This window comes from Schistocerca serialis, chromosome 1 (genome assembly GCF_023864345.2).
Source record: "Schistocerca serialis cubense isolate TAMUIC-IGC-003099 chromosome 1, iqSchSeri2.2, whole genome shotgun sequence".
NCBI lineage: Eukaryota > Metazoa > Arthropoda > Insecta > Orthoptera > Acrididae > Schistocerca > Schistocerca serialis.
Genome location: NC_064638.1, coordinates 416,063,195 through 416,090,283, shown reverse-complemented (window position 1 = coordinate 416,090,283; position 27,089 = coordinate 416,063,195). Strand labels below are relative to the sequence as shown.

The 27,089-nt window shown below is 37.4% G+C and overlaps 1 protein-coding gene across 1 annotated transcript in view; it reads left to right on the top strand.

The window, feature by feature from the left end:
* Positions 1-27,089, top strand: part of LOC126471914 (dihydrolipoyllysine-residue succinyltransferase component of 2-oxoglutarate dehydrogenase complex, mitochondrial) — a 73,908-nt gene that overhangs the window by 27,514 nt on the left and 19,305 nt on the right. Inside the window, exons 4-6 of the mRNA XM_050099898.1 lie at positions 2,346-2,420; positions 2,539-2,594; positions 19,492-19,600. Coding sequence (XP_049955855.1) covers positions 2,346-2,420; positions 2,539-2,594; positions 19,492-19,600 — 240 coding nt within the window. The remainder of the gene's footprint in view (positions 1-2,345; positions 2,421-2,538; positions 2,595-19,491; positions 19,601-27,089) is intronic.

Below are 27,089 nucleotides of genomic sequence, written 5' to 3'. Positions count from 1 at the left end.
GGTGAGCTTGCGTGAGCCGCCAAGATAAAAGAATTGAACTATAATTATATTCACAACACTTTTTGCAGACGGTATTCACATATGCTGCTGAATCTACCTACAAAAATATTTCATTGTACAACACATAGTTTAGGAGATATGACATCAAATACTGAGATGCGAGGAAAACTGCCACATCATGCATGACGTTTTAATTTATTACTTCTTTACTATCAATTCAATTCACAACACATTTCACTGACAATACACACATATACCACTGGATATACATGTTCAGTTACATAAGTGTACAGCACATAGTTCAGAAGATACAGTGTCATAAACATTGAACTGCATAAAAATGAAAATGCAGTGCAAAATTTGCTAGGCGTAGAGGTGAAATATGTGTACAAATACATGTGAAGTATACTAAATATGCGTGAAATATATTTGACATGTGAGTATGCATGCAAAGCCACAAGTAAAAAAGTCATCTTGAAACTTTGGAATGATTTCAGTCAAATTTTGTACACATATTAATTACAATCTGGAAAGAAGTACCATAGAGGTAGAAACTCCCAGCCTCCTATTGGGGTGAGTGTGACAACATGGAGAGAGAAGAGAAGATGAGGAGATGGACAAACAATAAGGGAGGAGGAGGAGATAGGCAAATAGTGGAGGAGATGGACAAGAGTGGGGAGGGGGAAATGGATAGGGAAAGAGGAGGAGATGGACAGAGAAAGGAAAGAGTAAGTAATGAACAGAGACAGGGGGAGAAAGAGAGAGGCACAGGCATGGGAAGGAGGAGATGCTGAACAGACAGACGAGGAGGAGGAAATGGACAGAGAAGGGGAAGAGGAGGAGATGGACAAAAAAAAAGGGAAAGGGGAGGGGAAAATAAGAGAGAAAAGGGGGAGAAGGAGATGGACGGAGAGAGGGAGGAGGAACACGGACAGAGGGGAGGGGAGGGGGAAGTGGAAGTAGAGAAGATGGACTAAGCACATATCTAGACAATGCCATGTACTCAGTTAGTGTATAAATCAATCCTGTTTGAATTCGCCACTGAAATGTAATGTTGTGTGGCTAGGGCCTCGCGTCAGGTAGACCGATTGTGTGGTGAAAGTCTTTTTAGTTGACGCCACTTTGGTGACTTGTGTGTCGATGGGGATGAGATGATGATGTTGATGATGACTGATGACAATGATGAAGACAACACAATACCCAGCCCATGAGCGGAGAAAATCTCTGACCTAGTCGGGAAAAGAACCTGGGCTCCTTTACATGGCATTCCGTCACGCTGACCACTCGGGTATCGAGGCGAACAATTTGACACTAAAAATGGATTGATATAATCCATTGTCTTCAAGCAGCTGTTCCACTAATGCTGGCTAACAGTAAAACACTGGCACATTTTACAATTATGGTGAAATGACATAATGAGCCGAAGGTGAATCGGGCAAGGATGCTCTGTACTGCAACCTCCAAGATTACCTGCTCTGAACTCCATGTATTTCTGTATTTGGGCCACCTTAAATGTATAGTGTGTGTCACTATGGTTAACACATTTGAAGAATTGGAGCAGAGACTTTTCATTGCTTGTCAAGTATTTGTGTTCATTCAGAACACCAGCAATTCTACCAAAGTATCGCTTATAACTTTTCTTAATGTTGTATGGTACTGTTACCTTTTCACAACCGGGATGAAGTTTACACATAATCAAGTCTGTGTTGGCTGGTAGAAACAAAAATACAATTATCTTGCAAACTATTCGTTTGCAGACCAATTTTTACTGACTTCTTTTGCTTCTATTATCATGTACTTTCAGCTATATGTGTTTATGCCATTAGATGTGATACAGCCTCTATTCATTGTTTTGGATTACCCACTGCAGAAAGATATCATTTTATTACTTCTTCATGTGCTTAAAATCTTTCTTCTCCTTCTCATTGGAGAGCTGTGTGAGGTTCGCTCACAATGGCTTCTTGACATGTGTTATGTCAAATGAAAGTATTTTGAACTGCCTTTATCTTATATACTGTGATAGTGTAGAGTTCCTGTTTGTCTTAATTCTGTGGGCATGCACTGAAGTCATTGTGATCTACAAACACCCTTTTGCTGATAGTGAATGCAGACTGCTTTGGCTCAAATTTTGTATTTTGTACTTTAAATCAAGAAGGATGTCAGTTTGCGAGTACTATTTGAACTGATTTTGAAACCCCATTGTGTAATTTTTGTGTGTTATGACAAGTGTTTCATCGGAAGACGTAAAGCGTTAAAATATACAACTGTTGTTTGATTTTTCAGAAAGAATTTAGTTTTTCTGTGCTGTGCTAAATCTTTCAGCATATGTATTTTTATTTTTGCAGGTGAGGAAGTGAAGATCGTCACTGTACCACCATTTGCAGAATCTGTTTCGGAAGGAGATGTGAGGTGGGAGAAAGGTAATTTGTTTGCTGTTCCTGTATGTGAATTTATCTATTAACAAGAAATATCATGCATATAAATTTCAGTAAAATTGTCAGAATATAAAATCTTCTAAATTTATATTGTTAATTCTAGCTGTTGGAGATGCTGTTTCAGAAGATGAAGTAGTTTTGGAAATAGAAACTGATAAGGTATGTGATATGTTTTGTGGTTGGATACAAATGGCTACCTTTATATTCATAAGGTTAATTTCTACCTTGTTTAAAGCTATGCAAACATAGAAACAACATCCAAGAGTGTACTGCAGAAGTAACTTTCAGATAACAACTCAATTCTTATTGCCATGGCTGAAAAATTTTTGCTTGTTCCTGAGACTTAGACGTGGGAAACTATGTTAGTCTGTTAGCAGTGTGCTGGCTATTGAAAAGTTTGATGATCTCAGTTTGCTTACTCTGTTTTGTAAGTGCTGGCTGTAACAGCAGCAGAAGCAGCAGTGGCAGTAGTAGTTTGTGACGTTCGCCTGCTTTATTTCTTCGTTGATAGTCCTCGGTGCCGACATACTGCATTGTTAACGGGCTTAAAAATGAGGGATGGAAGTTCAACATTGACTACTGTAAATGATGTAGCTGACAGTTGTACAGTTGCGTTTCACAGTTCTTTACTTTCTTTCACTGTTCACAACCCCTCAATATTACAATGTTAATATGGCCAGTTCATTATTAGTTAACTTTTGATAGGGCTCATTAATAGTTTGCAGGCAAACGGCAGCACACTGGTACAATCGTTTACCGTTGAACTCCTATGAGCAGTAAAAAACCTAACCACACAGTTCTTGCAGAATAATACGGTACATGTGGCACTATTGAACAGACTCTGTCATTGTTTTAACGTAAGGCGTATTGATCTTACACTAATTCAACTGCATTATTGTTGCTCTAACTGATACAGATTTCCCCTCTGAAAATCGACCATGGACTGACTGTCTCGGGACCAAAAATCGAGACTTTATATATTTCACAATAATAGATTCTGAAACTATACACTGTTCAATGTTTAATTTACAGAAATTACAATTCAAACAATACTTATTCAATTAACTGATATATAGAAAAATTCCTCCTGTGAAACAGTTGCTTCTACCACAAAGGTTAGGCCAAATTATTTGTTTAAATAATAAAATTAACAATATATTGGAGGAAACATTCCACGTGGGAAAAATTATATATAAAAACAAAGATGAGGTGACTTACCGAACAAAAGCGCTGGCAGGTCGATATACCTGTCCTTTTTCCCCCTAAGGTAAGTCTTTCCACTCCCGGGATTGGAATGACTCCTTACCCTCTCCCTTAAAACCCACTTCCTTTCGTCTTCCCCCTCCTTCCCTCTTTCCAGATGAGGCAACAGTTTGTTGCGAAAGCTTGAATTTTGTGTGTATGTTTGTGTTTGTTTGTGTGTCTATCGACCTGCCAGCGCTTTTGTTCGGTAAGTCACCTCATCTTTGTTTTTATATATAATAAAATTAACAGATATATTTACGCAAACCATACTTTTGACAAACCTCATAATTACTTTGATATTAAATAAGGGCTGGCTTTGCTAACATGTTTTTGAATAGAGCCAAATAAATACTTTACGAATGCTAGTTGTTATTCTTCCAAATGTTTATAATTAGTACAGAATCTATATTTGTTTATAAGTCAACAATAGAATAGAAGTCACAAAACAATTATTGATTTCACCATATAGCAAAAGTATTAACTAGGAATAGTCGAAATAAATTAGTAAATTGATTAAATACACAAAACCGAGCACAAAATTAGATCTGGTGCTATATTCTTTAAGACTGAAGGCCAAACTTTCTCTTTTATGGACATGCAGATTATACTCATGTATGTTAATGGTAATTAGGTGAAAATGAATATAAAATGAATTTAAGGAGGCAGGTGGCAAAATGAGAGGAAGTAAAGAGATCCCAGCTTGCTTCGTCAGAAGTTGACGCATAACTCTATTTATGACTATCCTATATTTCATTTAGGAGTAGTGGACAGTCTGCTGTCCTAATCACTGCGCCATTGGTGTAGTGTCCCTGGTTTGAGCATTAGATTTTTGATGAATATATTTGACATTTGAAGCTTCAGTTCCATTGACTGATTTTTGGTGTTCATGAAATGTGGTTGAGGTTTCTTCTAGTTAACTCAGACTGTCCTACGTGGAAGGTGCCAAGACTTCGACTCATATGCAATAGCAAATCCTGTGCTCTGCCAGGCATCAAAACCTGGAATTCAGTGCATTAACAACAGAAGAATGAGATGAACCATGCACACAGTGGGTCCACTGCCAACACATTACATTACATTTTAAAGAAACTCGGGAAATGGAAATCCTATTTCCTTAAACGGGTTTTTTTCCTATATAAGAGTTTTTTAGCCATATCACAAATGCACATTACTTGGCACTAGCAAATAATAAAATATATATAAGTGCCGCACACTTGTCCTTAACTCGGTAGGCATTCATTTTAAAGTCACATGTAAAGTCACCATTGGGGCTTTCAATCTAAGGGCAGCATCCAGAATGAAGAAGTAATTGTTTATCCTTCAATATTATCCTTTACATCCCAATAACAGAGATCAAGAGGTAATTTGGTTTTTCCAGCCAGCATAATCTACTGACAAGAGTTTCATCTTGGTAGTATTCAAACCTCAAAATTAAAAAAAAAAAGTGTTGGAACAAATTCTGGAAATTTCCAGAATAAAAGAATCAACTTTGGAAGGAGCAAGAAAAGAGAGACAGAGAGAGAGAGAGAGAGAGAGAGAGAGAGAGAGAGAGAGAGAGATGAATGTTTCAAAACAGTCTATTATATTTTACTTCTCCTTCTTCTCTGCGGATGGATCACCACGCGTAATCAACATTTGTTGGCATTCCTTTTCACCCAGTATTCCTTCATATTCAATTAATGGGCTAGTTTTCATTGCACAGACCACGTATGACAGTTAGTTTTTCTCTCTTCTTCCTCAAAACCCTGTGTGTTTCTGATTTTTCTGATTTCATTTCTGTCATGTAGATTTGGAGACCCTAATTCTCTCAGGTCTTCTTCTGTCTGTTTGTACCAGTTTGGTCTTGTAGTTTTGTTCTTTAAAAATGTACAGATTTTTTACGTTAACCTGTTTGAGTCCATTCTTTCTAAATGTTCCATGAATTGGATTCTTCTCATGCGCATTGTGTCTTATTTTGGAGATATTTTTATATATTTCTGCATTGGGTTTTGGATAATGCACACCATCTTTAGTTCTTGGTCCTAGGATTTTCCTCATTATTTTACGTTCTTTCACTTCTAATTCCCCTTTTAGTGTTCTGTGTTGAAGACTTAGTGTCTCAGATGTGTAGAGAGCTTCGGGTTTAATTACTGTTGTGAAGTGTTGTATTTCGCAGTTCCATGAGAGACTCTTTTTGTTGTAAACGTTTTTTGTTAACTGAAATGCCATCTCCAATTTTTGGACTCTTGATCTGACAGATTTCTTTTCATTACAATTTTCTGCAATCTATTCACCTAAATATTTAAATTCTTTTTCTCGAGAGATGTAGTTATTACCAATTTTGAGATCAGAAGGTGCATCTTTGATGTCAGTCGTAATTTTTTTTTTCAAATGGAATTTCTAATCCTATTTTTGCTGCCTAGTCTTGTAATAATTCTAGCTGTTTCTGTGCATCAGTAATGTCTTGTGCGTTCAGTGCCATGTCGTCACCAAATGCTAAACAGTCTAATTCTAGGCCCTTACATTTTGGTCCCAGTCTGTGCGCTGGTGCACCTGCTTTTCTCCATTCTTGAACAACTTTTTCAGGAGCACAATAGAAGAGCACTGGGGACAGTCCATTCCCTTGTCATACTCCTGTGTCTATTTCAAATACTGTGCTCAAATCTCCCATAAATTTTACTTTGGATTTGGTCTCCGTGAATGTTTCTTTTACGATGTTTATTGTCTTTTGATTTAGTCGAAATTCTGCTAACACTTCAAAAAGGAATTCTTGGTCTATACTGTCGTATGCTTTTTTTAAAGTCAACAAATGTGATGGCATAACTTCTGTTTGAAGTACTGTGCAAATATTTCATTGAGTTTTTCAAGTTAAGGATTTGTTCTATGCACGGACATAAGTATTTTGCAACTTAAGGGATCATATTTAACAAAACACTCAGCAGATCTTTCTCTCACTGCAAGCACAGTTCATCCCCCGCTACCTTAATACCTGATGCATTCATTATTCATTACAGAAGAGGAGGAAGACTTTTAGAGGTTCTTTTGGTTGTGAACTGCATTGCAAGAAATCTGTAAAGTCAAGATCAGGTGCGTCCATAAGGAAGAATGGATATGTGTTTGTCAGTCTGGTGTTGTTCCTCCAGGATATTGCCAGCATGAGCCCATAATGAACCCAGAACTACTTCATTTCCTCCATTCTCTTTATTTCAGTGCTGCACAGAAAGCTTAGCTACTAGCTCTTCTACATTCATTTCGATGCTGAGCACAGGCTGAAGAAATTTCTCTGTCTCTGCTGGTGTCCTGTACTGACAGACTGCAGCACTGCCAGTAGATCTGCTATGGTGTCCCAGTGCGATAGAGTCGTTTGGTGTGCAGGGCATCTGCCAGTAATAAGAATGATCTTTTTTTCTGTGGCATCATCTCAGTGTTTAAGCTCCTAAGAAATTGTGTGTAAATTTTAGCATTCAACCAGGGATTGCTAATAAAATCATAGGTGCACACTATGGTTTGTAAATCACCTGGGAGTATAAAATTTTCCCCATTATCAATGACAGCAACTTTCTGTAGCTGTCACTATTAACACACAGGGCTGTCATTCTTTCTTTCTTTTTTTTCCTCCGATATATTTTCCACTGGTTTTAGAGGGAGTAAATTGTAGAAGACCACAGTTCCATCAACATTGAAAGTGTTGCTAGACTTGTATCCAATATCAGATGTGGCAAAATATTCTAAATTGGTGGTAAGACAGGTTACGAGATACTTCTTTTTTACCAAATAGTTCTGCCAGGCATTTGATGTACCGAATCCTTCAGTCCCAAGCTTCAGGGGAAGGCAGCAATGTACGATGTTTTAATGTAGAAACTGAAACTTTCGTGGCCTGTCATGACTTACGATGGTGTATTGTTGTGAAGAAAATAGACAACCTTTGATCTACTTTTCAGAAAGGATTAAAGAAGCAGCACAGGTGCAACCTCAAAACACACTGCAGCTCCCATTTTTCTGACTCCCATTGTCATGAGAACTGTATGGAATGCCAGAATTGAAAAAACTGAGGGGAAAACTGAGTTTAGTGTACACACCCTCAGTTCATGTAATTGTAGATACTTCTAATGGATAACTCTGTAGTTAAACTAATGTTGTACCGTATTTACTCGAATCTAAGCCGCACTTTTTTTCCGGGTTTTGTAATCCAAAAAACTGCCTGCGGCTTAGAATCGAGTGCAAAGCAAGCGGAAGTTCTGAAAAATGTTGGTGGGTGTCACCACAACTTACTTCTGCCGTCGAATATATGTAGCGCTACACAGGCATGCTTTGTAGGCACAAAGATAAATACTGGCGCCAATACCTCTGCGTCAGGAAATAAATTTTTTAAAAAAAGGTGGAAGACGAGCTTTTTTCTTCGACCCGAGTTTCGACCACTGCATTTTCATACAATCTGCAATGAAGTAAATACAAATTCCCTATTGTTCACCTTCAAATGTAGCAGCATTTCAATGTACTACGAAAATCCGACTGGCAAGACGGTTTGGGATGTTTGTCAATATGGCCAACTCTACGTTCTGAATTTTTTCCTATCTGTGAGAAGAGATGATTGCTAGTAGGAACTTTTATAAATTGTGAATCACATGCAGTATTCTCGTCACCATAAGAATAATACGAATATAAACGTTTTGCCATGTATTGTTTCATGTTTGCTGCTATCTCATTTAAATCCTGTCTGCCTAATAAACTACGAAACTAGAGTGAGACAACAGCAAACGCGGAAGAATATACATATCATGTCATGTTTATATTCACATTATTCTTATTCTTAATAGTGATATAGTCAAAAATGAAGCACGGCAATTGACTCGATTTTTAAATCTAAGATGACTCTAATTTCTGCGCAGAATGTAATGTACTAAAGAGGCGCCTGCAAAGATTTTCAAACGGAGAAAAATTTTCGCTAAACTCTCGTTCAGAACATCTTCTGTTATACGCAGTCTATTATTTGGTTCTTGTTGATCATTATCAAAGAAAGCCGCAGTGTAAGTAACAACAAATAGCAGTTTCTTGCCATTGTTTCGCTAATGAGACGATTCCTCTCTTTTCCTTTTTTTTAAAATTGTAAGCGGCGGTAGCGCGCACAAAAGCAAGCCGTGCCGCGAGCCGCGACAGGTCATAAACACGCACTATCAGAATGCGACAAACAACGCATGACACAGTACAGTAATGCATTTTCAGCTTAGAGTGATGTAAACACCTATAACAAAGAAAACTGTGCTTATCAGATCAAAGAAAAATAAGCAATCAATTCAAACAAGACGAGGCACGTGGAAAAGGAAGGGTTACCCTATAAATACGGACGGAGCGCCTGACGCATAGCAATGGCTACCTGGTAAAGCTTAACTGCTAAGCTTACGACTCGAACCAAACTACTGTAGCTTTATCGTCACTCATTCGACCTAAATTGTGTCTCATATTACAATGGACCAACTTTGTTTCGATTTGGAGATGCGGCCTATAACTTTTCTCTCCCCTTGAATTTCGAGTCTCAAATTTCAGGTGCGGCTTAGATTCGGGAAAATTTTTTTTCCTAGATTTCGAGTCTCATTTTTCAGGTGCGGCTTAGATTCGAGCGTGGCTTAGATTCGAGTAAATACGGTATAGGCTGCTTTAAGTGATGAAGCTTGAATGTTCATCCTTTTGAATGCAGGAGGTTTGTGAGTTCATGCATTCAGGACTGCTTACTTGTTTTTCAGTAGACACTGCACAAAAAAGGCGGTAGCAAATCATATTTCTTCTCCATATTGATGATTTGAAAATTCCAACTGTCTTTGACATTTGAAGGGCTGGCAGGATAAAAGGGATAAGTCTATCAATTCTTTAAATTAATGTTTTTTATGCCCAACTATACATTGCACCAATGGCTTTCGAATGGTGTTGTTGGTTGTTGGATAAATGGCACCGGTCCTTCTAAAATTAAAAAAACAAGAATACTCTATTCGGGGATAAAGGAGATCAGCCCATTCCGCTTGATCAATAAAAGGGTTCATTCCAAAGATTCATGGGAATTGTGTGAAGACTGGGATCAGTCTCAGCACTTGTGCTGTGAACCATGACTCATAGGCACATGTTGACTTGTTTCTAGATTAACCCACAATATTGTCCTCAGTCTCGCAACAAGACGTGAGTGAATAAGAAGCTCCGATAGTTAGTGTACAATAGTGTGTGTTCATTGCAGTTTGTGCTGCTAAATTCAGGCAAGTGGAGTTTAATGCACAAAGTTTGTGGCTCTTAGTTTGTTTTTAGTGCATCACAGTTCAGTGCTAAAACAGTTGACAAGTCTGCAGGATTCACAAACAGTGGAGAATGATGCTGATGAGTTTCTAAGAAGTTCAGGGATGAAAAAAAGAAGAGTGAGTGGTAGAATGTCAGATGTAAGGAAAAAAAATCAATCTAATGACTCATGTTCTTGGCCAAAATTGTGAATGTCGACTTTGATGTTTTGAAGTGGTACCAAATTTAGTAAAACATTCGATACTTCGACAGTTTAATCTCATGGAAAGTAAAGACGAACAAGACACTTACATTAGCGGCTTGATATCTGTTCTTCCTGTACGGCATCGACGTAATCGGAAACCAGCAGCAGAGGCTAGAACTAATTTGGCCACTTTTAAATACAGAGTCCCTGGTGAAAATGATGAGGGCCAGGCAGTAGAGTATGACGTTTGCAAAAAGGCTTTTTGTTCTTTTCATGGAATAGGGGAAAAAACGAGTAGAACGTTTTTGCACTGGTCTGGCAGCTACTGGATTTTGTGCAAAAAGCAAATAAGGAAAGCATGGTGTTAGGCCTCACAAGATTAAGGATGATGTTGTAAATTTAATCAGAAACCATATTAAATCATTTCCTTCCAGGAACAATCATAATGGTTTGAAAAATTCCAAACAAACTTGCCTGCATCAAGATTTGAATGTTAAAAGAATGTTTGAATTGTTTAAGGAACAAAATCAAGGAGCGAAGGTGCTCTACCACTACTACAGAAAAATCTTTTTAACAGAATTCAATATCAGCTTTGGTTATCCACGAATAGACACTTGTTCTACTTGTGACGAATTTAATTCGAAAGTTAAAGGTTTGGAGACTGAAAGAAAGAACTGCACAAATATGGACAAAAGAAAAGAAATAGAAAATGAATTACATCGATTAACGACATCAAACACACTTAACAAGAGAAAGGCTCAAACTTTTTACAATAGAAAAAGTGCAGCAGGTCGTGATAGTCGGACTTCTGTAGCAAAAGAAGCCATTTGCTTTGATTATGGCAGAAATTTACCAATCCCAAATGTGTCAACTAATGATGTCTATTATAAACAACAGCTGTCTTTGCATGTTTTCAATATCACATTTTATCATCAGGTAAAAGTTATTTCTACTTATACACCGAGAGTGTGGGAAAACGAGGAAGCAATGATGTGTGCTCTCTTCTACGCGACTTCTTTTATAATCACATTCCACTAGAAGGCAAGGAAATACACTTCTTTTGTGACACGCGTGGTGGCCAAAATAAGAATTTCACCATATTACGTTTTACTCATTATTTGGTCCACCATGAGATGCGCTTTACCAAAATTACTCTCACTTATCCAGTACATGGCCACAGCTACTTAGACTGTGACAGACAAATGGCTTCATTAAACCCAAAAGCTTGGCTTGAGACACCTGAAGCTTGGAAGGAACAATTTGAAGCAGCTTGGCGAAAACCTTCACCCTTTGTAGTTCAACTTATAAAAGAAAATGAACAAAACAGTGATCGGATTGTTGGGCAAAACACTTTTCGGAAATGGACAGAACACCTAACTCCACTCTATGCAAAGAGGAATTTTCCAATTCGGCCAATATGAGAGGTAAGGACCGACAACACCACTGAAGACATTCTTTACCAGACCACGTACAACAGTGTGTGGGAAAGAGCAGTCATTGTGAAAAGGAACAATCGGCCACCACAAAATGAAGAATTCATTCTACGAGGCCTTTCCTATGATGATAAGTTATTTTCATTGGACCCTTTTATAAATTTCATTAAAGAAAAAATTAGATTCCTAATCAGTTGTCTTTTTATTTTAGGGCCCATTCTGATAAGTGCAGCAAAATATAAAGACCACAGAGTTTGGACAAATTCTGTGAACCTAAAGCTAGGATCTTCTTTGAAAACCTTCAACACAATTAAGCAGGAAGACAACACTCTCTGATCATAGTTTGTATAACTACTTAACTTGTAACAGTTGAAAGTTGATTTAACTGTAATACTATGTGAAAAAAATAAATGTCGTTTGAAGTATTATTATTTTATAAATAGTTTCTCTTATTGAAACAAATGGGATAAGTCCTATGGACTAATCACCTTTTTACCACAAAAGCTTGTACTTCAGACTATTTTTGGAGGAAAAAATACCTAATAGCCTTTTTTTACCATACTTTTTACTACAAATTGTAAATTTATATACTTAAAACTACTAAATAACTTAATAAAAATTAAAAATAAATTATGAAAGACAAGGGTTATTTGGTTTCAAATCATTGTTTTTGTTCTCCTGAAATTTTTTTGAAAATGGACGTATCCCTTTTATCCCATCTGCCCTTCATTTGTAATGGTCAGTTTCTGCCAAGTATTAAGGTTTCTCCTCTTAAAGCAGTCTTCCTTAAAACCAGGTTTCAGTGACATGTTCTTACGACGGTTTCACTGGAACCAATGGAAATATTCGTTAAAAGTGGAATTCATTAAAAGCAGTTCTTTATTGTGCTTTCTACTGCATGAGGTTGGATGAAACCCAGATATCCCTGTATAACCATCTTTGTACAAGACAGCTGAGTGACGTCAGCTGTTCAGTATGAAATGTAAAATTAAAAACACTTTTAGCCATGTATATTTTGATATAATTTATTTATGTGATCAGTTTTGGCATTTCACTATGCCTCCTTCAGGCTCCTTGACCAATGTGTAGGAGGAATCCAACCTCATGTGCAGTCAGAATAGGGACCAGCCTTAAGCATCTGGTATCTGTAGATTTCTGGTTTCAACAGTGCAATTGTATCACCCAAAAAATAAAAGTCTTTGTGGACACCTAGTGCATGGGGATGGAACCCATCCTGATCCAGAGAAAATAAGAACAGTCACAGATTTTCATTCCATGACACACTCATAATGTGACAATTTTTCTTGGAATGTGGGTATATTAGTAGTGCCCTTGCTCAAATCCACTGCAGTGAGAGACCAAATTTACCTGGAATGAAGTAAAGAATGATCTTTCCATGTCCTTAAGGAGGCATTAACATCTTTGGTCCTAGCAGTGGGTGATGAGACAGGACTTCACACTGACACTAAGAGGTTGTGGCATAGATGCAGTTCTTGAGCAAATTGAGGTGCTGAAAAAGAGATAGCGTATGCTTCTAGAGGACTCTCAAAGTCTGTGACGAACGACTCTTCAACCAAGAAAGAGTGCCAGGCAGTTACTTGGGCCATCAATGAGTTCTGGCCATATTTATTTGGAAAACTATTCAGCGTTGTGGGGGGGATCATTAATCTCTATGCTGGCTGAATAGCCTGAAGGACCCATTTGATCGACTGGCAAGATGGGCTCTGAAGCTTCATTAGTATGACATGGCAGTAGTATACTAGAGCTGATGCAAACAAAGGGACATCAACTAGCTTTCCAGGAATTATTTGGCAAGACCCAGGGGCATGGATGAAATGTCAGTTGTCATTACACTAAATGACATTGCTGCTGAACAGAGGGAAGATCTAGCACTGTCAAAAACCATAGAAGCTATGGAGGAGGAGGGGGAACTGGGCAAAGGAGAATTTCTGTTAATAAATTAACATTGTACAAGAGGAATTACATTCTAATGGGGCAGAAATGGTTGCTTATCAGCCCACCTTAACAGTGGCCAGCTTTCCTGGAAGTATTTTTGTGATGCTTCAACATCTGGTTGTCTGGAATTTGTGAAGATTCTATACAGAATCAGATACATGTACGTTGGATAGGTAGTCCCACTTAAGACACTATGTGAGCCACTGTAGGGATGGATGTGCCACAATTGCCTCTGGCACATCTGGTACCAATTCTGCCTGCAGCAGACCATTCCACTGAATTGGAACCAATCTCTTGGAGAGATTCCCAAAGTTGGCAACTGAGAGTCAATGAATAATAGTCTGTTCTGGCTACCTCATGTACTACTACTACTACTACTACTACTACTCGGCTCTGCAGCCCTTGAAGGGCGTTGGCCTGCATCACAATATCCTGCCATTCTATCCAGTCCATGGCTTTTCATCTCCATCTTCTGACACCCAGCTTTTTCATGTCTTCTTCCATTTCGTCCACCCATCTCTTTCTGGGGCATCCCTTCCATTGTCTGCCTCCTGGCTTGTCATCAAAAATCTTCTTACATGTTCTGTCTTCCTACATTCTGACCATGTGTCCTGCCCATTGCAGTCTTCTTATTTTAATGGAAGTGATAATGTCAGGCTCTTCAAAAAGTTGTTCTCATTCAGCATTAGTAGGGATGTGCCAACCTTCTTGATCGTATATTGGGTCGTGTATTTTACACAAAACCTTTCTCTCCCAAATTTTAAGGATATTTTCCTCATTTGCAGTCATGGTTCATGTCTCGGCACCATATATAACAACTGGTCTTATAATTGTTTTGTAAATGAGGGTTTTAGATTTTCGTGATAGAAATGAGCTTCTAACCATCGGTAATGTGGCAAAGTAGCATCTGTTGCCTGCTACTATTCTAGCTTTCACCTTGCTGCTGATGTCATTTGTCCCCGTGATAGTCGATCTGAGGTACCTGAAGTCTCTCACTCTTTCAAACTCCTTGTCGGCTATTCTGAGATTTGGTAGGTTTTGCTGGTTGGTCATTGCCATATATTTGATCATTTCAACATTGACTATCGGACCAAGATCCCTTGCACCTCTCTCCAGTTGTTGATAGGCATCAGCCAGCACAGCAGTGTTTCGTGTGAGTAACGCCACATCATGTGCGTAGGCTAGGTACTGCAGTGAACAATTAAAAATGGTTCCCCCTCTATTTATCTCTGTCTGATTTATGATTTTTTCTAGGTAGAGATTGAATAGCAGTGAGGAGATATCATCACCCTGTCTCAGTACCTTCTTCACTTCCACTTCTCTGAGATTTTGCCCTATAATTTTACTTTACAATTGGTTTCACTGAGGGTCGTCATAGTCAGTTTAATGAGCTTCTTAGGTATTCATGCCTCTGCCATCACATTCCAGAATGTCACTTTTGATATGCTATCATAGGTTTGTTTAAGATCGATATAAAGCTGATGTATGTTTATTTGATGTTCGTAACATTTTTCAAGCACTATGCGTAATGTGAATTTGATCAGTTGTCGACTTATTTCTTCTAAAGCCACTCTGATAGTCACCAATTCTCTCTTCTACAGAGGGAGTAAGCCTCCTAGTTAGGAGTCACTATTTTGTCACCAAAACTGTGCTGTCTGCTGAAGCTCTGGAAATTGCAAGGTTATTTGTAGAAGACATCATTCAGGAGCACAGGGCACCCAGTATGACGATATCTGATCATAGAAAAGTTTTCATTTGAGACTAGAGACAGTGGTAATTTCACATTGCAACATCACTCACAGGATGACCACCAGAGGCCTCACAGAACACTTTAATGAGACATTGCTGGATATGCTCTCAACGTACGCCGATATCGAACAAAGAGGTTGGAATAGAGTACTGTCCTTTGTGACATTCACATACAACACAGCAAAGCAAGACACTTCATGCTTTGTGCTGTTTTTTCTGCTCTATGGTTGCAAGGCCAAGATGACAATGTATGCACTGTTCCTGTTTCATCTAGACAATACTCAGGATGCCTACATGAAACCCATCATTACCAGTACCAAAGAAGCAAGACAGTTGGACCTTGGGCACCCAGGAGAATGACTCAAGAGATGGAAGTTTTACGTCTATGGAGAAAGTGGGGCTATCGGAAAAGTTACTAAAGCACTACTTTTTCAACAACACATACAACGTTGAGGATTTTCACCCTTCATCAAGAAGACAAAATAGCAGAGAGGCCGTCCATGTTCTCTGTATGAAGTTCTACAAGTCATGAGGCAGATATAAGGTATGGGGTCTACTAGTCAAGGAAACTGAAGACCTGCTCGATGATTGCAAAGCTTCGATGAAAGAAGCTAACTTTATGCTCATCATAGAGAAGAGGATGTGACAACATAACCAGAATGCAAGGATCTCGAAGTACTGCCATACAGAGGACAATTGACAAAATCTAGATCCAAGATAATGAATCGGCTCAAGTGAGAACTTATGAAACAGTGGGTTGCAGTTTTTCAGGAGAGGGAGAAATGCCATAAGCAATGGTGCAGGCATTGTGGTAGAGCAGTTAGTGTCAGTGGCTGGTATGCTGCGGATTGACAATTCATACCTGGCCACCAGCAATTGTTTGCTATTTAGTATCTACTACTTTTGGAAAGTTCTTGAAATTTCTTGTGTTTGTAATTTTGGTATATTCCAGAATATTTGATATCTGTAAAAAGAGCAACTCTCTCCATCCAGGAGTTCAGGTCTGTTCTGACTATGTGTTGTTGTAATTGTTGCTGTTCATAATAAACATGCTTTCCGTGTCAGGGTTTGTACTTTGACGAGGACCCCTCTTTCAGATTTGAACTTTGAAGTGTTGTGACATTGTGAGTGTATTGCCCTTTGAAGAAATATTTTGCCTACCAATATTTACGTTGTATGTAGTTGGCATAAGTGAATTCTGGGACCAGAAACCTGGAATTGACTGCAGCCATTAAAATTCATCACATGACATTGATCAAAACCCCAAGTTGGATTTGTAGCATGATTGAATGGGAGCTTTGAATTATTTTTATCATCCTCAAGTGCAGAAAATATAACATGCTTGACTTCAGTTGCACATCTCAGGCATTTTTAGAAATTGAGGTTCAAAGTTCTGCAAGCATGTTGAATAGAATATGAGAGCACCAACCATCAAGCTGCAGTGTTGGTGCAAATGGTTAAGGCAGAAGGAGTCTATCTGTATTGTGTTCAAGTCTTGTCAATTTTTTTTTTTTTTTTTTTCCCTCTAATCTGCCACCAATCACTTGTCCCCGGTACAATGAATCTTGTTTCTCCAGAAAGCAACAGTAATATAATGATAATCATAGTGGTGCAGTCAAGCAAGGTGTAATAAGAATTCATGGTGAAATGAACATTTATTTATCAATAAATTCATGTTTATCACAGTGAAGTCATTTTAGGTTCAAACAAGGTGCACTGTATTTGAATTGCTTTTGGAGCTTCAATAAAGAGAATCTATGCTTTCTATTCATGGAATGGCCTGGAGTCTCCTGCTTTCCTGTCTGCTGCATTGCAGATCGCTTTCTCTTTGATACTAAAAGTAACCAAATTGGAGCCTGTCACTCACACCACAGATTCTCTTTCATCTTAGAGCCTGAGAAACCTACCCATCTATTTTAACCTCCTCCAACTTGTCCCTCTTTCCTCCCTGTTGAAGCAACTAATAGTTCCAAAAGCTAGGCTAGTCTCGTGTACTTTTGTGTGTGTTTATTGGCAGTACTAAATATTTCACCTCCATGTAACTTCTGATTAGCAGTTGTATCTCATAATTTAATAGTGTCATCAAGTGAATTTTTATTTCAGGACAATAAAACAGATACTTTCTAAATTCTAAAACTTAAACTATGTATTGAATTTTGGTAAGTAGCATATGGTTGAATTCAATAAAAGTGTAATTTGTATAGCTACAACAAGGGCGGGTATGTCATTGGTGTTGACTTTCTTACATTTAATTAGGTTAAAGACCAAATTAAGATATCTTAAAACATTGGCTTCTAAGCTATAACAAGTAAAACTGTACTAAAAAGCCTGCCTGTTTTTACCATATTTCAAAATACTTGAAAAGTTCCTAATATAAAATTAACAATCATCTTAAGGAAAATCTACATCTTCTAGTTTAAAGTGCTGTGTGATACTGTGCTCTTCCATTAACATGCACAAAGAGATTTACCGATATCCTTGTTTTTGAAAAGAACACACCCTAAATTTCCCAAAAACCAACTTGACCCTTTTATGTACATAATTTAATAACAAACCAATCAGTTCATCTTGGATAAAATAACATTATTTTGGAGCTTTTAGGACACAGTTTTCTATTATGTATGGTGTATTTTAAACATAACAATTTACACTGTTGCTTTTTAGCCTGTTTTTGTGCACCACACCTTTCCACTTTGTTTCTTGCATCTCTGAGAGCACACTATAACTAGTTGTTGTTTCCAACTCTTCCCTATTTCTATCTCAATCTGCTTCAAGAAATAGTTTCCTGTTGATAGTCGGGAGAGTCCTGTTATATTGGGTTGTAGTTCAAGATCTCCACTTGTATGCAGGATTGAGATATCATGCATTACTGTTAGGTGCTTTCCTTTTGTAAAATGAACATCACTTTCTTTAAATCACAAGGGAGCTCATGAGTAATTTTGTCACCGAGCAAACCATCCTAACCATTTGGATGCAATTGAGCTGGCACAGCAAAAACTTGCTGCCACTAAGAACCATGCCTGCACCATTGAATGAGCAGTAGCTGAACTACACTATCTGCTGAGAAAGTCAGGCATGTTGTTGTTGTTTTCTTCAGTCCTGAGACTGGTTTGATGCAGCTCTCCATGCTACTCTATCCTGTGCAAGCTTCTTGATCTCCCAGTACTTACTGCAACCTACATCCTTCTGAATCTGCTTAGTGTATTCATCTCTTGGTCTCCCTCTATGATTTTTACCTTCCACGCTGCCCTCCAGTGCTAAATTTGTGATCCATTGATGCCTCCAAACATGTCCTACCAACCGATCCCTTCTTCTAGTCAAGTTGTACCACAAACTCCTCTTCTCCCCAATTCTATTCAATACCTCCTCATTAGTTATGTGATCTACCCATCTACTCTTCAGCATTCTTCTGTAGCACCACATTTTGAAAGCTTCTAGTCTCTTCTTGTCCAAACTATTTATCGTCCATGTTTCGCTTCCATACATGGCTACACTCAATACAAATACTTTCAGAAACGGCTTCCTGACACTTAAATATATACTCAATGTTAACAAATTTCTCTTCTTCAGAAATGCTTTCCTTGCCATTGCCAGTCTACATTTTATATCCTCTCTACTTCGACCATCATCAGTTATTTTGCTCCCCAAGTAGCAAAACTCCTTTACTACTTTAAGTGTCTCATTTCCTAATCTAATTCCCTCAGCATCACCCGACTTAATTCGACTACATTCCATTATCCTCGTTTATTTTTTCCATTATCCTCGTTTTGCTTTAACACAGGCATGTGGGAACTAAAAGAACATGGAATGGAATGATGAGAACATTGAGAAAGTGCACCCGTAAAATCACAGGCGTCACATCCTTGAAACATGTGAAGGGAACAGGTTAGATGAATCATCCTTTATGCTATTGTTGGACTATAAATGTATTTCAAAATGGTTACGGCTTTTATGGCCACTTGTTGACGTACTACCTGGTGGCTTCTGTCTAGTGCTCTTTTGCCAACATTTCTTTAATAAAAGTCAGCCGAAGATCCCAAAACAGAATGTAACATGCAATACAATAAAAAACACTTGTTACTATATAAATTCATCACATGTAATATAAAAATGAACATGTTAAACAGTATCTACCATGTCTTGGTTGACATTGTTATGCTATTGAACAGCAGAGTGTGTAACTGATTAGCTACACATCATCTCTAGTTCTGTATTATGTTCCATATTTCAGACATCAGTGCCTGTTCCTTCACCAGCGGCTGGTGTGATAGAAGAGCGGTTTGTGGAAGATGGAGCAACAGTTAAAGCAGGACAGAAGTTGTTTAAACTCAAAGTAACTGGTATGTAGATGCAACTTACAGAAGTTGACAAAAGATTATAGAAGCTAAGTATTATGCTCCTTGTAGTTGTTCACGTTTTTATTGAAAGACAGAAAGTTTACATGGTGATCATAGTGAACAATAGTGGCTGAGCAACTTTGTATGCATCTCTAGTGATAACTATTTATGAAAAAAGTGAGAAACTTCACATAAGTGTCGGAAAATTGAGAGAATGAACTAATACTGAAGTGATGGTTTTTCTATTTTATAACTATGAAGGAATATGTGAAAACCTAACTATGGTGTTTTTAGCCTTATAACTCTTTTTTTGGGGAAAGAGTGGTAGGAGTTACTGAAATCTGCACCAACATTACAAGTTCTGTTGGGTCATTCCACGTCAAAACATCCAGAAATTTTGGGAAATGACACCCATCATCACGCAAATCCTTGAAATTTTGGCTAGTGGAAGTTTACCTAGATATATTCACATTTCCAAAATGTAAATGTTGCATGTCAATTACTTTTTCACTTATGATAAAAAGTTGTATAGATTCAGGAATTCAGGCTTTCATAGATGAGCTCCTTTAAAATTTAAAAATGTTGTAGTTCCTACAGTTTTTCCAGTGGAAGCTTGAATTTTTTTTTTAATTGAAGAGGAAGGTTTATATTTTTATAGTCATGCTTCTTGTAGTGAATATCCATCATCTACATCTCAGAAAAAATTGTAAATAATTTCTTTTGAACAAAATCCATGCATGGACATTACAATTTTTTAAGGTATTGTCCCCTCATAGATACCTTTGAAAAATTTCCAAAATTATTATAAATATTCCATTGTGTCACACAAAAAGAATCAGTTTGTAGAAATAATGGGAAGTGTGAAAAACAATGTTATTGTAAAAGAAATATTGAAGTTGCTAATTCATAACTACCATGTCACCACTAAATTGCTGAAGTTGGCTACACTGGATTTCCGTCAGAACAAATCATATCTGAGAACGTTGTTTTATTGTCACTACATGGATTGCATCATCCAGTTCCTTTGTTTTGAGTCGTGTTCACTGAGCATACAGTTCTGAGTTCTTGTATTGAGTTGTACCCAGAGTCAATTATCGGTTAAAAATTCAATTGTTGCAGTTTTTAACTATTCATTCGAAAACAAAAATAAGTCCCCTAATGTTACAATGATAATGTGAAATACTTATGTAATGAAACAATGGGATAGAACAATTTTTCATTATTTAATTACTTTTTAGGTTACACCAATCATCTTTTGAATTATTTACAACAAACATTGCCTTTATGACTGAAGCAGTATGGAAAATACAAGAAGGGAGTGTTTTCTTGGACACTATCTGCAAGATATATGTGATAATGCCCTGACTTGTGCAGATGAACTGACCAGCGAAGAACAAGAACTTTTATTATGGCGAAGCAACATTCATACTGTGATTTAAGTGTTTCATGTATGTGTTTTAAACACAAAGACAGATACCTGTGCAGATTCCCTCTACATAAGAAAATTTGCTGTGATCCCTTCAAGTGCCATAAATGATCTGTTTCATCTGGATTGCATGAAATTAGTTTAGACAAGGCAAAGACCTTCAAAATGAAGGGCTTTAGTGTTATTCCTGGGGAGAAAATGTGCCCAGCCTATATCAAACTTATTAATGAAAAACAAGCAAGTGGCGACTCATAACCAGACTATATAAATGACAGTAATTGTGAAGGTGCAGACTCCTGAAAAATCTGTGCTCGGTACTAGCTCACTAGCTTAGGAGTATCTCCAGCAAAGATGCATTCAGTTGCTTGGCGTAGTCGGTATGTAGCAGCCAAGCGAATATTGGAATTTGCAGCTGGGGCTCTGAAAACTAAAGTTTCACATACATATCAAGTTGAGCTGGCTGCTGATACAAGCACTATCCCTGACAGTAATTTAACAGAACTGGAAGAAAAGGCAAAACATTATGATGAACTTGTGGGCAAAATCAAACAGAAAATTGAATATGCAAATAATTGTGAAAAAATTGTTACTTTTGTGCCACCAACTTGGTCTTGACAGAAAGTCAGTTGCAATTTTCAGGTTTCTGAATATTTGGTACAACAAGCAAGAGCTCTTTTAATGGAGAAGGATATTTTATCGATGGCTGAGCAGAAAAGAGGAAAGACATTGCCACATGATACAGTGCAAAAAGTAAAGAGTTTTTATTTGGATGACGAAAATGCAAGAATAATGCCTAGGGAAAGGACAAAGTGAGCACCAGCAAAAGTACATATGAACAGAAGCTTCTTGTTTTAAGTAATTTAACATAACTGTATGCCCTCTACAAAAAAAGTATCCTAGAGACAACGCAGGAGTCTCAAAATTTGCTTCTCTTTGACCAAAACAGTGTATACTTGCAGCGTCATCAGAAACACATACCGTATGTGTGTGCATTTACCACCAAAACGATAAATTGTTTCTAAATTCCATTTCTATTAAAGAAACATACCTAGATGTAATTAAAATAATAACATGTGATATAAATAACCGAGACTGTATGCTTCGTCTGTGTGAAAAATGCCCCACCAATTATTAGCTTCAAACCCACTTAGAAAGTGAAATAGAAGACTATGATCCTGATGTGCTGGTTCAGTAAAGGCAATGGGTATCAACTGAGAAAATGACTTTAAGTGTTCGAATCACTCCTCTATCTGAATTCTGTGACACACTAATTAAGAAAATTGTCCACACTCTTTTATTTCTCAGTCACAATCTGATTATCTGAAAATGAAGAAGGAAACACTGATGAAGGATTAGTGTTAATTTTAATGGATTTCAGTGAAAATCTCAATTTTGTTGTTCAAGATGAAGTACAGGGGTACCATTGGAACAATGACAGCTGCACTCTTCACACTGTCCATATATACATTACAAAAAGGACATAAAGTTGCATACAAAAAGTATTTATATTGTTTCTGATGATCTAGAACATAATGTTGTCTTGGTGTACCAGACTCAGAAGACTGTATTGAATTTTTTTTAAGTGTGAATTTCCTGTAATCCATCTTGCATATGTTGAATATTTCACTGATGGTTGTGCTGCACAATATAAAAACTGTAAGAATTTCAGAAATTTCTACTAGCATGAACACGACTTCAACATAAAGTGCAGCTGGTCATTTTTTGCCATCAGCCATGGCAAATCTCCCTGTGATGGTATTGGTGGCACTGTTAAAAGACTTGTCACAAAAACAAGTTTGCAAAGAGTGTATAAAGATCAAATACTTACAGCTTCACAGGTATTTGAATTTTGTCACAAGAATCTGCACGGTATTTCAGTTCTCTTTGTTTAAAAGATAAAATGGCACAAGTCACACAATATCTTTCTCAGCACTTCACAAGTGCAAAAACAATTCCTGGAACACGATCTATGCATCACATTGTACCAGTATAACCAACCAAGATTGGAGCAAAAAGGCTGAGCTGTGATGCAGACTTCAGTATCTTGCATGATTTCTCAGATGCACTTCTGCCATTAATGCCAGAATGCACTGTGCAGCCCACCTGCTATGTTGCATGTGCATATGACTCTTCTTGGTATTTGGGAATTCTTGAGAAGGTGAATTGTGGAGAACAAGAAGAAGTTACTGAAGGTTCGTGCATCCACATGGACCATCCCCATCCTTCTGTTGGCCTGATAATGATGTTTAGAATGCAGATTGTAGCACCAGCATTTTGTGCAGTGTTGACTATATTGGCTTTTGACAAAATGCTTAAATATTATAACCAAATGCTATGTATTTTTACATTTAGTTAATTTGGTTATGGCAGAGGTAAGAAAGTGTCCTTGTGTCATACAATGTACAAGTTGCCCCATATTTTATAATTTGTTTCATATATTGCAGGATCCTTTGCCTTTCAGGGGCAAGTGCTCTACCATCTTTTCAGCAAGGTTTGCAGGAGAGCTTCTGTCAAGTTTGGAAGATAGGAGACGAGGTACTGGCAGAAGTGAAGCTCTGGGGATGGGGTGTAAGTCATGCTTGGGTAGCTCAGATGGTAGAGCACTTGCCTGCGAAAGGCAAAAGTCCTGAGTTTGAGTCTTTGTCCGGCACACAGTTTTAATCTGCCAGGAAGTTTCATATCAGCACACACCGCTGCAGAGTGAATATCTCATTCTGATTTTCTGTTGATGAAACTTTATTATTTATAGATCACTTTCTAATTTTTTCAGTGTTTTCCATAGGGGCGGGGCAATTGTCCAAAATATTTTTTTTTTTCTAATTTAACAGTAAAATTAAATCAAATTAATTTACAAAAATTTAATTGGCCAATTCAAGCATGTTTTCAGAAACTACATGTCTGAAAGGATATTCAGGGAATAAACTGTCAGCATACCATTTTTTGTTTAAAAACTGCAGCCAGTTTTCAGATTTTTGCAGTTCGCTTTGAAGTTACGCATTGCGTCAAACTTTCAGCAATTGCTACCAACAGAATGTATAAACAGCAATAAAAATTGGCAAAAGTTCATGATATTAGACGCAAAAACAGTACACAAGATCTCAGTTCACAACTAAATAATGTGTGTCATGGCCTGGATGACTTGACATGGAATGACCCTGTTGTTGTATTAGAAAAGTGTATTTTTGTTGATTATGTCAGTTTTATACATGCTGATGAGCCAAAAGATTATGACCACATGCTTAATAATGCATTGCTCCCCCATACAGGCCCATATCATTGACATCAATATGGAGCAGGATTTTTGAACATATATTGTGTTCCAACATTACAATTACCTCGAAGAGGATGGTCTGTCAATGCACATCAACATGGATCTAGAAAAAATCATTTTTGTGAAACACCACTAGCTGTTTACTGACACGGGATGTTGAGTGCTGTTGACAAGGGATTTCAAATTGATTCCATATTTCTGGATTTCCAGAAGGCTTTTGACACTGTACCACACAAGCGGATATTAGTGAAATTGCGTGCTTATGGTATATCGTCTCACTTATGTTATTGGCTTTGTGATATCCTGTCAAAGAGTTCATAGTAACTGACAGAAAGTCATCGAGTAAAACAGCAGTGATTCTGGTATTCCCAAGGTAATGTTATAGATCCTCTGCCATTCCTTATTTAGATAAACAATTTAGGAGACAATCTGAGCAGCCGTCTATGTTGGTTTGCAGTTTATGCTGTGCTTATCATGTGGTAAAGTCATCAGAAGATCTGAACAAATTGCGAAACAATTTAGAAAAGATATCTGTATGGTGCGAAAAGTGGCAATTGACTCTAAAATGAAAAGTGAGAGGTCATCCATATGAGCACAAAAAGGAATCTGTTAAACTACGGTTTCATGATAAATCAGTCAAATCTGAAGGCTGTAAATTCAACTAAATAAAAAGGAATTACAATTACAAACAACTTAAATTGGAAAAAATATAGAAAATTTTGAGGGGAAGGCAAACTAAAGACTGCACTTTATTGACAGAACACTTAGAACATGTAACAGGTCTATTTAAGAGACTGGCTACACTACACTTGTCCATCCTCTTACCAGATAGAATGAATAAGAGTGCATTGAGAAAGTTCAAAGAATAGGAGCACATTTTGTATTATCCCAAAGCAGGGGAGAGTGAGTCATGGACTTGATACAGGATTTGGGCTGGACATCATTAAAACAAAGGCGTCTTTTGTTGCAGTGGGCTCTTCTCACAAAATTTCAATCACCATCTTTCTCTGAATGCGAAAATATTTTGTCGACATCAACTTACATAGGGAGAAACCATCATCATAATAAAATAAGGGAAATCAGAGCTCGCATGGAAGAGATATAGGTGTTCATTTTTTCTGCGTGCTGTTCAAGACTGAAATAATAGAGAATTATTATGGAGGTGGTTAAATGAACCCTCTGCGAGATACTTAAGTGTGATTTGCAAAGTATTCATTTAGGTGTTAGCATGTAGATGTAGCTTACCCTCTATATAGCATTGATCAAGCACCCATTATCACTTGTTCTTGCACCATGACAACAAGGCTGATGGGAAAATGGCTGTCCATCCGCCCCAAATCAGTTGGCAGATGTTTGTGGGAATGGAAGCCTGATGTTGGTTATTGATAATGATAAGTGTCTTAAATATTAATGTGAATTATATTGAAAAGTTTTATAGAATTTCATTTAAAAATGTTAGAGTTCTTACCAGTGTTAAATCTTCGTTAAATGTTCACATAGATACAAATATTGTGCCCTTATCAATGTGATGCATTTCTTCTTGTGGATATCCTTAATTAAGTCTTTTTTTTTTTGGCTGTTAAGTCTTGTACTGTAAATGACTCTTAATTCATTTTCTTGTATACTTGCATGATTCCGCCAACATTTCAAACTTTTGTATTTGTTCTATTTTATTTATTAATCATGTTTCTTGCCATATATTTTGGAGGAATTTTCATATTTACCCAGTGCTTGCAACCTTTAACCTAGGTATACTAAGATTCTATTATTGTTTTTCTACTGCTATTGTAGTATTCACCTAAATCCTACATTTGACCTAGTGCATTGCATTGTGTACTGGTGGATCCCTCTTCTGGGGTACCTCATATTTCACTACTCTTATAACACAAACATTCCATATTCCAATTTCACTCATTCGAAACCATTCCTTAAATATTATTTCTTCTTTATCAGAATGGGATGCTAGAGTTCCCTCACTGCTTGGCAAATGAACAGTCTTCAAGGCCTGAAATTTCTAATTTTTTTTTTTAATTATATATATATGGTTATACTAATGTATTTCAAACAATGGAAACTCTAGGTAGGAATATCAGCAATGTAGGAAAAGATAGACTGCTGCTTATTGTAAAGAAGAGACATCAAGTTGCAGAGAGGCACAATTAAAAGACACTTATACAAGAAAAATACTTGTATGTGAGTGTCTCTTAATTGTGCCTGTCTGCAACTTGACATGTCTTCTCTACGGTAAGTGGCAATCTGTCTTTACCTGCATTACAGCCACCATCTATCACAAAGTGAAAAAAGTTGTCCAACTAAAACATTCATATTTCTTTACATACTACACGAATATGTTATAAAAAATTGGGGTTCCTTTTTTTAAAAAAATGCAATTGATATCCGTTTGACCTATGGCAGCGCCATCTAACGGGCCAACCATAGCGCCATCTGGTTTCCCCCTTCAAGCTAGACAAGTTTCGTTCTTTGTAGTTTCTTTGTTTGACGCTTATTTCGTGAGATGTTTGGCCCGGTCACGATCAATGGACCACCCTGTATAAGGTGTTGCATCACTCTGTGTAATTTTCATAGTATTGTAAGGGGCCTGTAACATGATATGTGAAATGAAAAAGAAAAAGAGATTGCTTGCCAAAAATTTTGAATTTTGAGCTATTGTAATTTTTACACTCCACATTAAATTCTGAATAATTTGAAGGAAAAAAGCACTCTCTCTAAATTTGAGTGAGTCTTGACAAATTTAATATTGGTGATGGACAATGGGTGTTTTGAGATAATGCTGA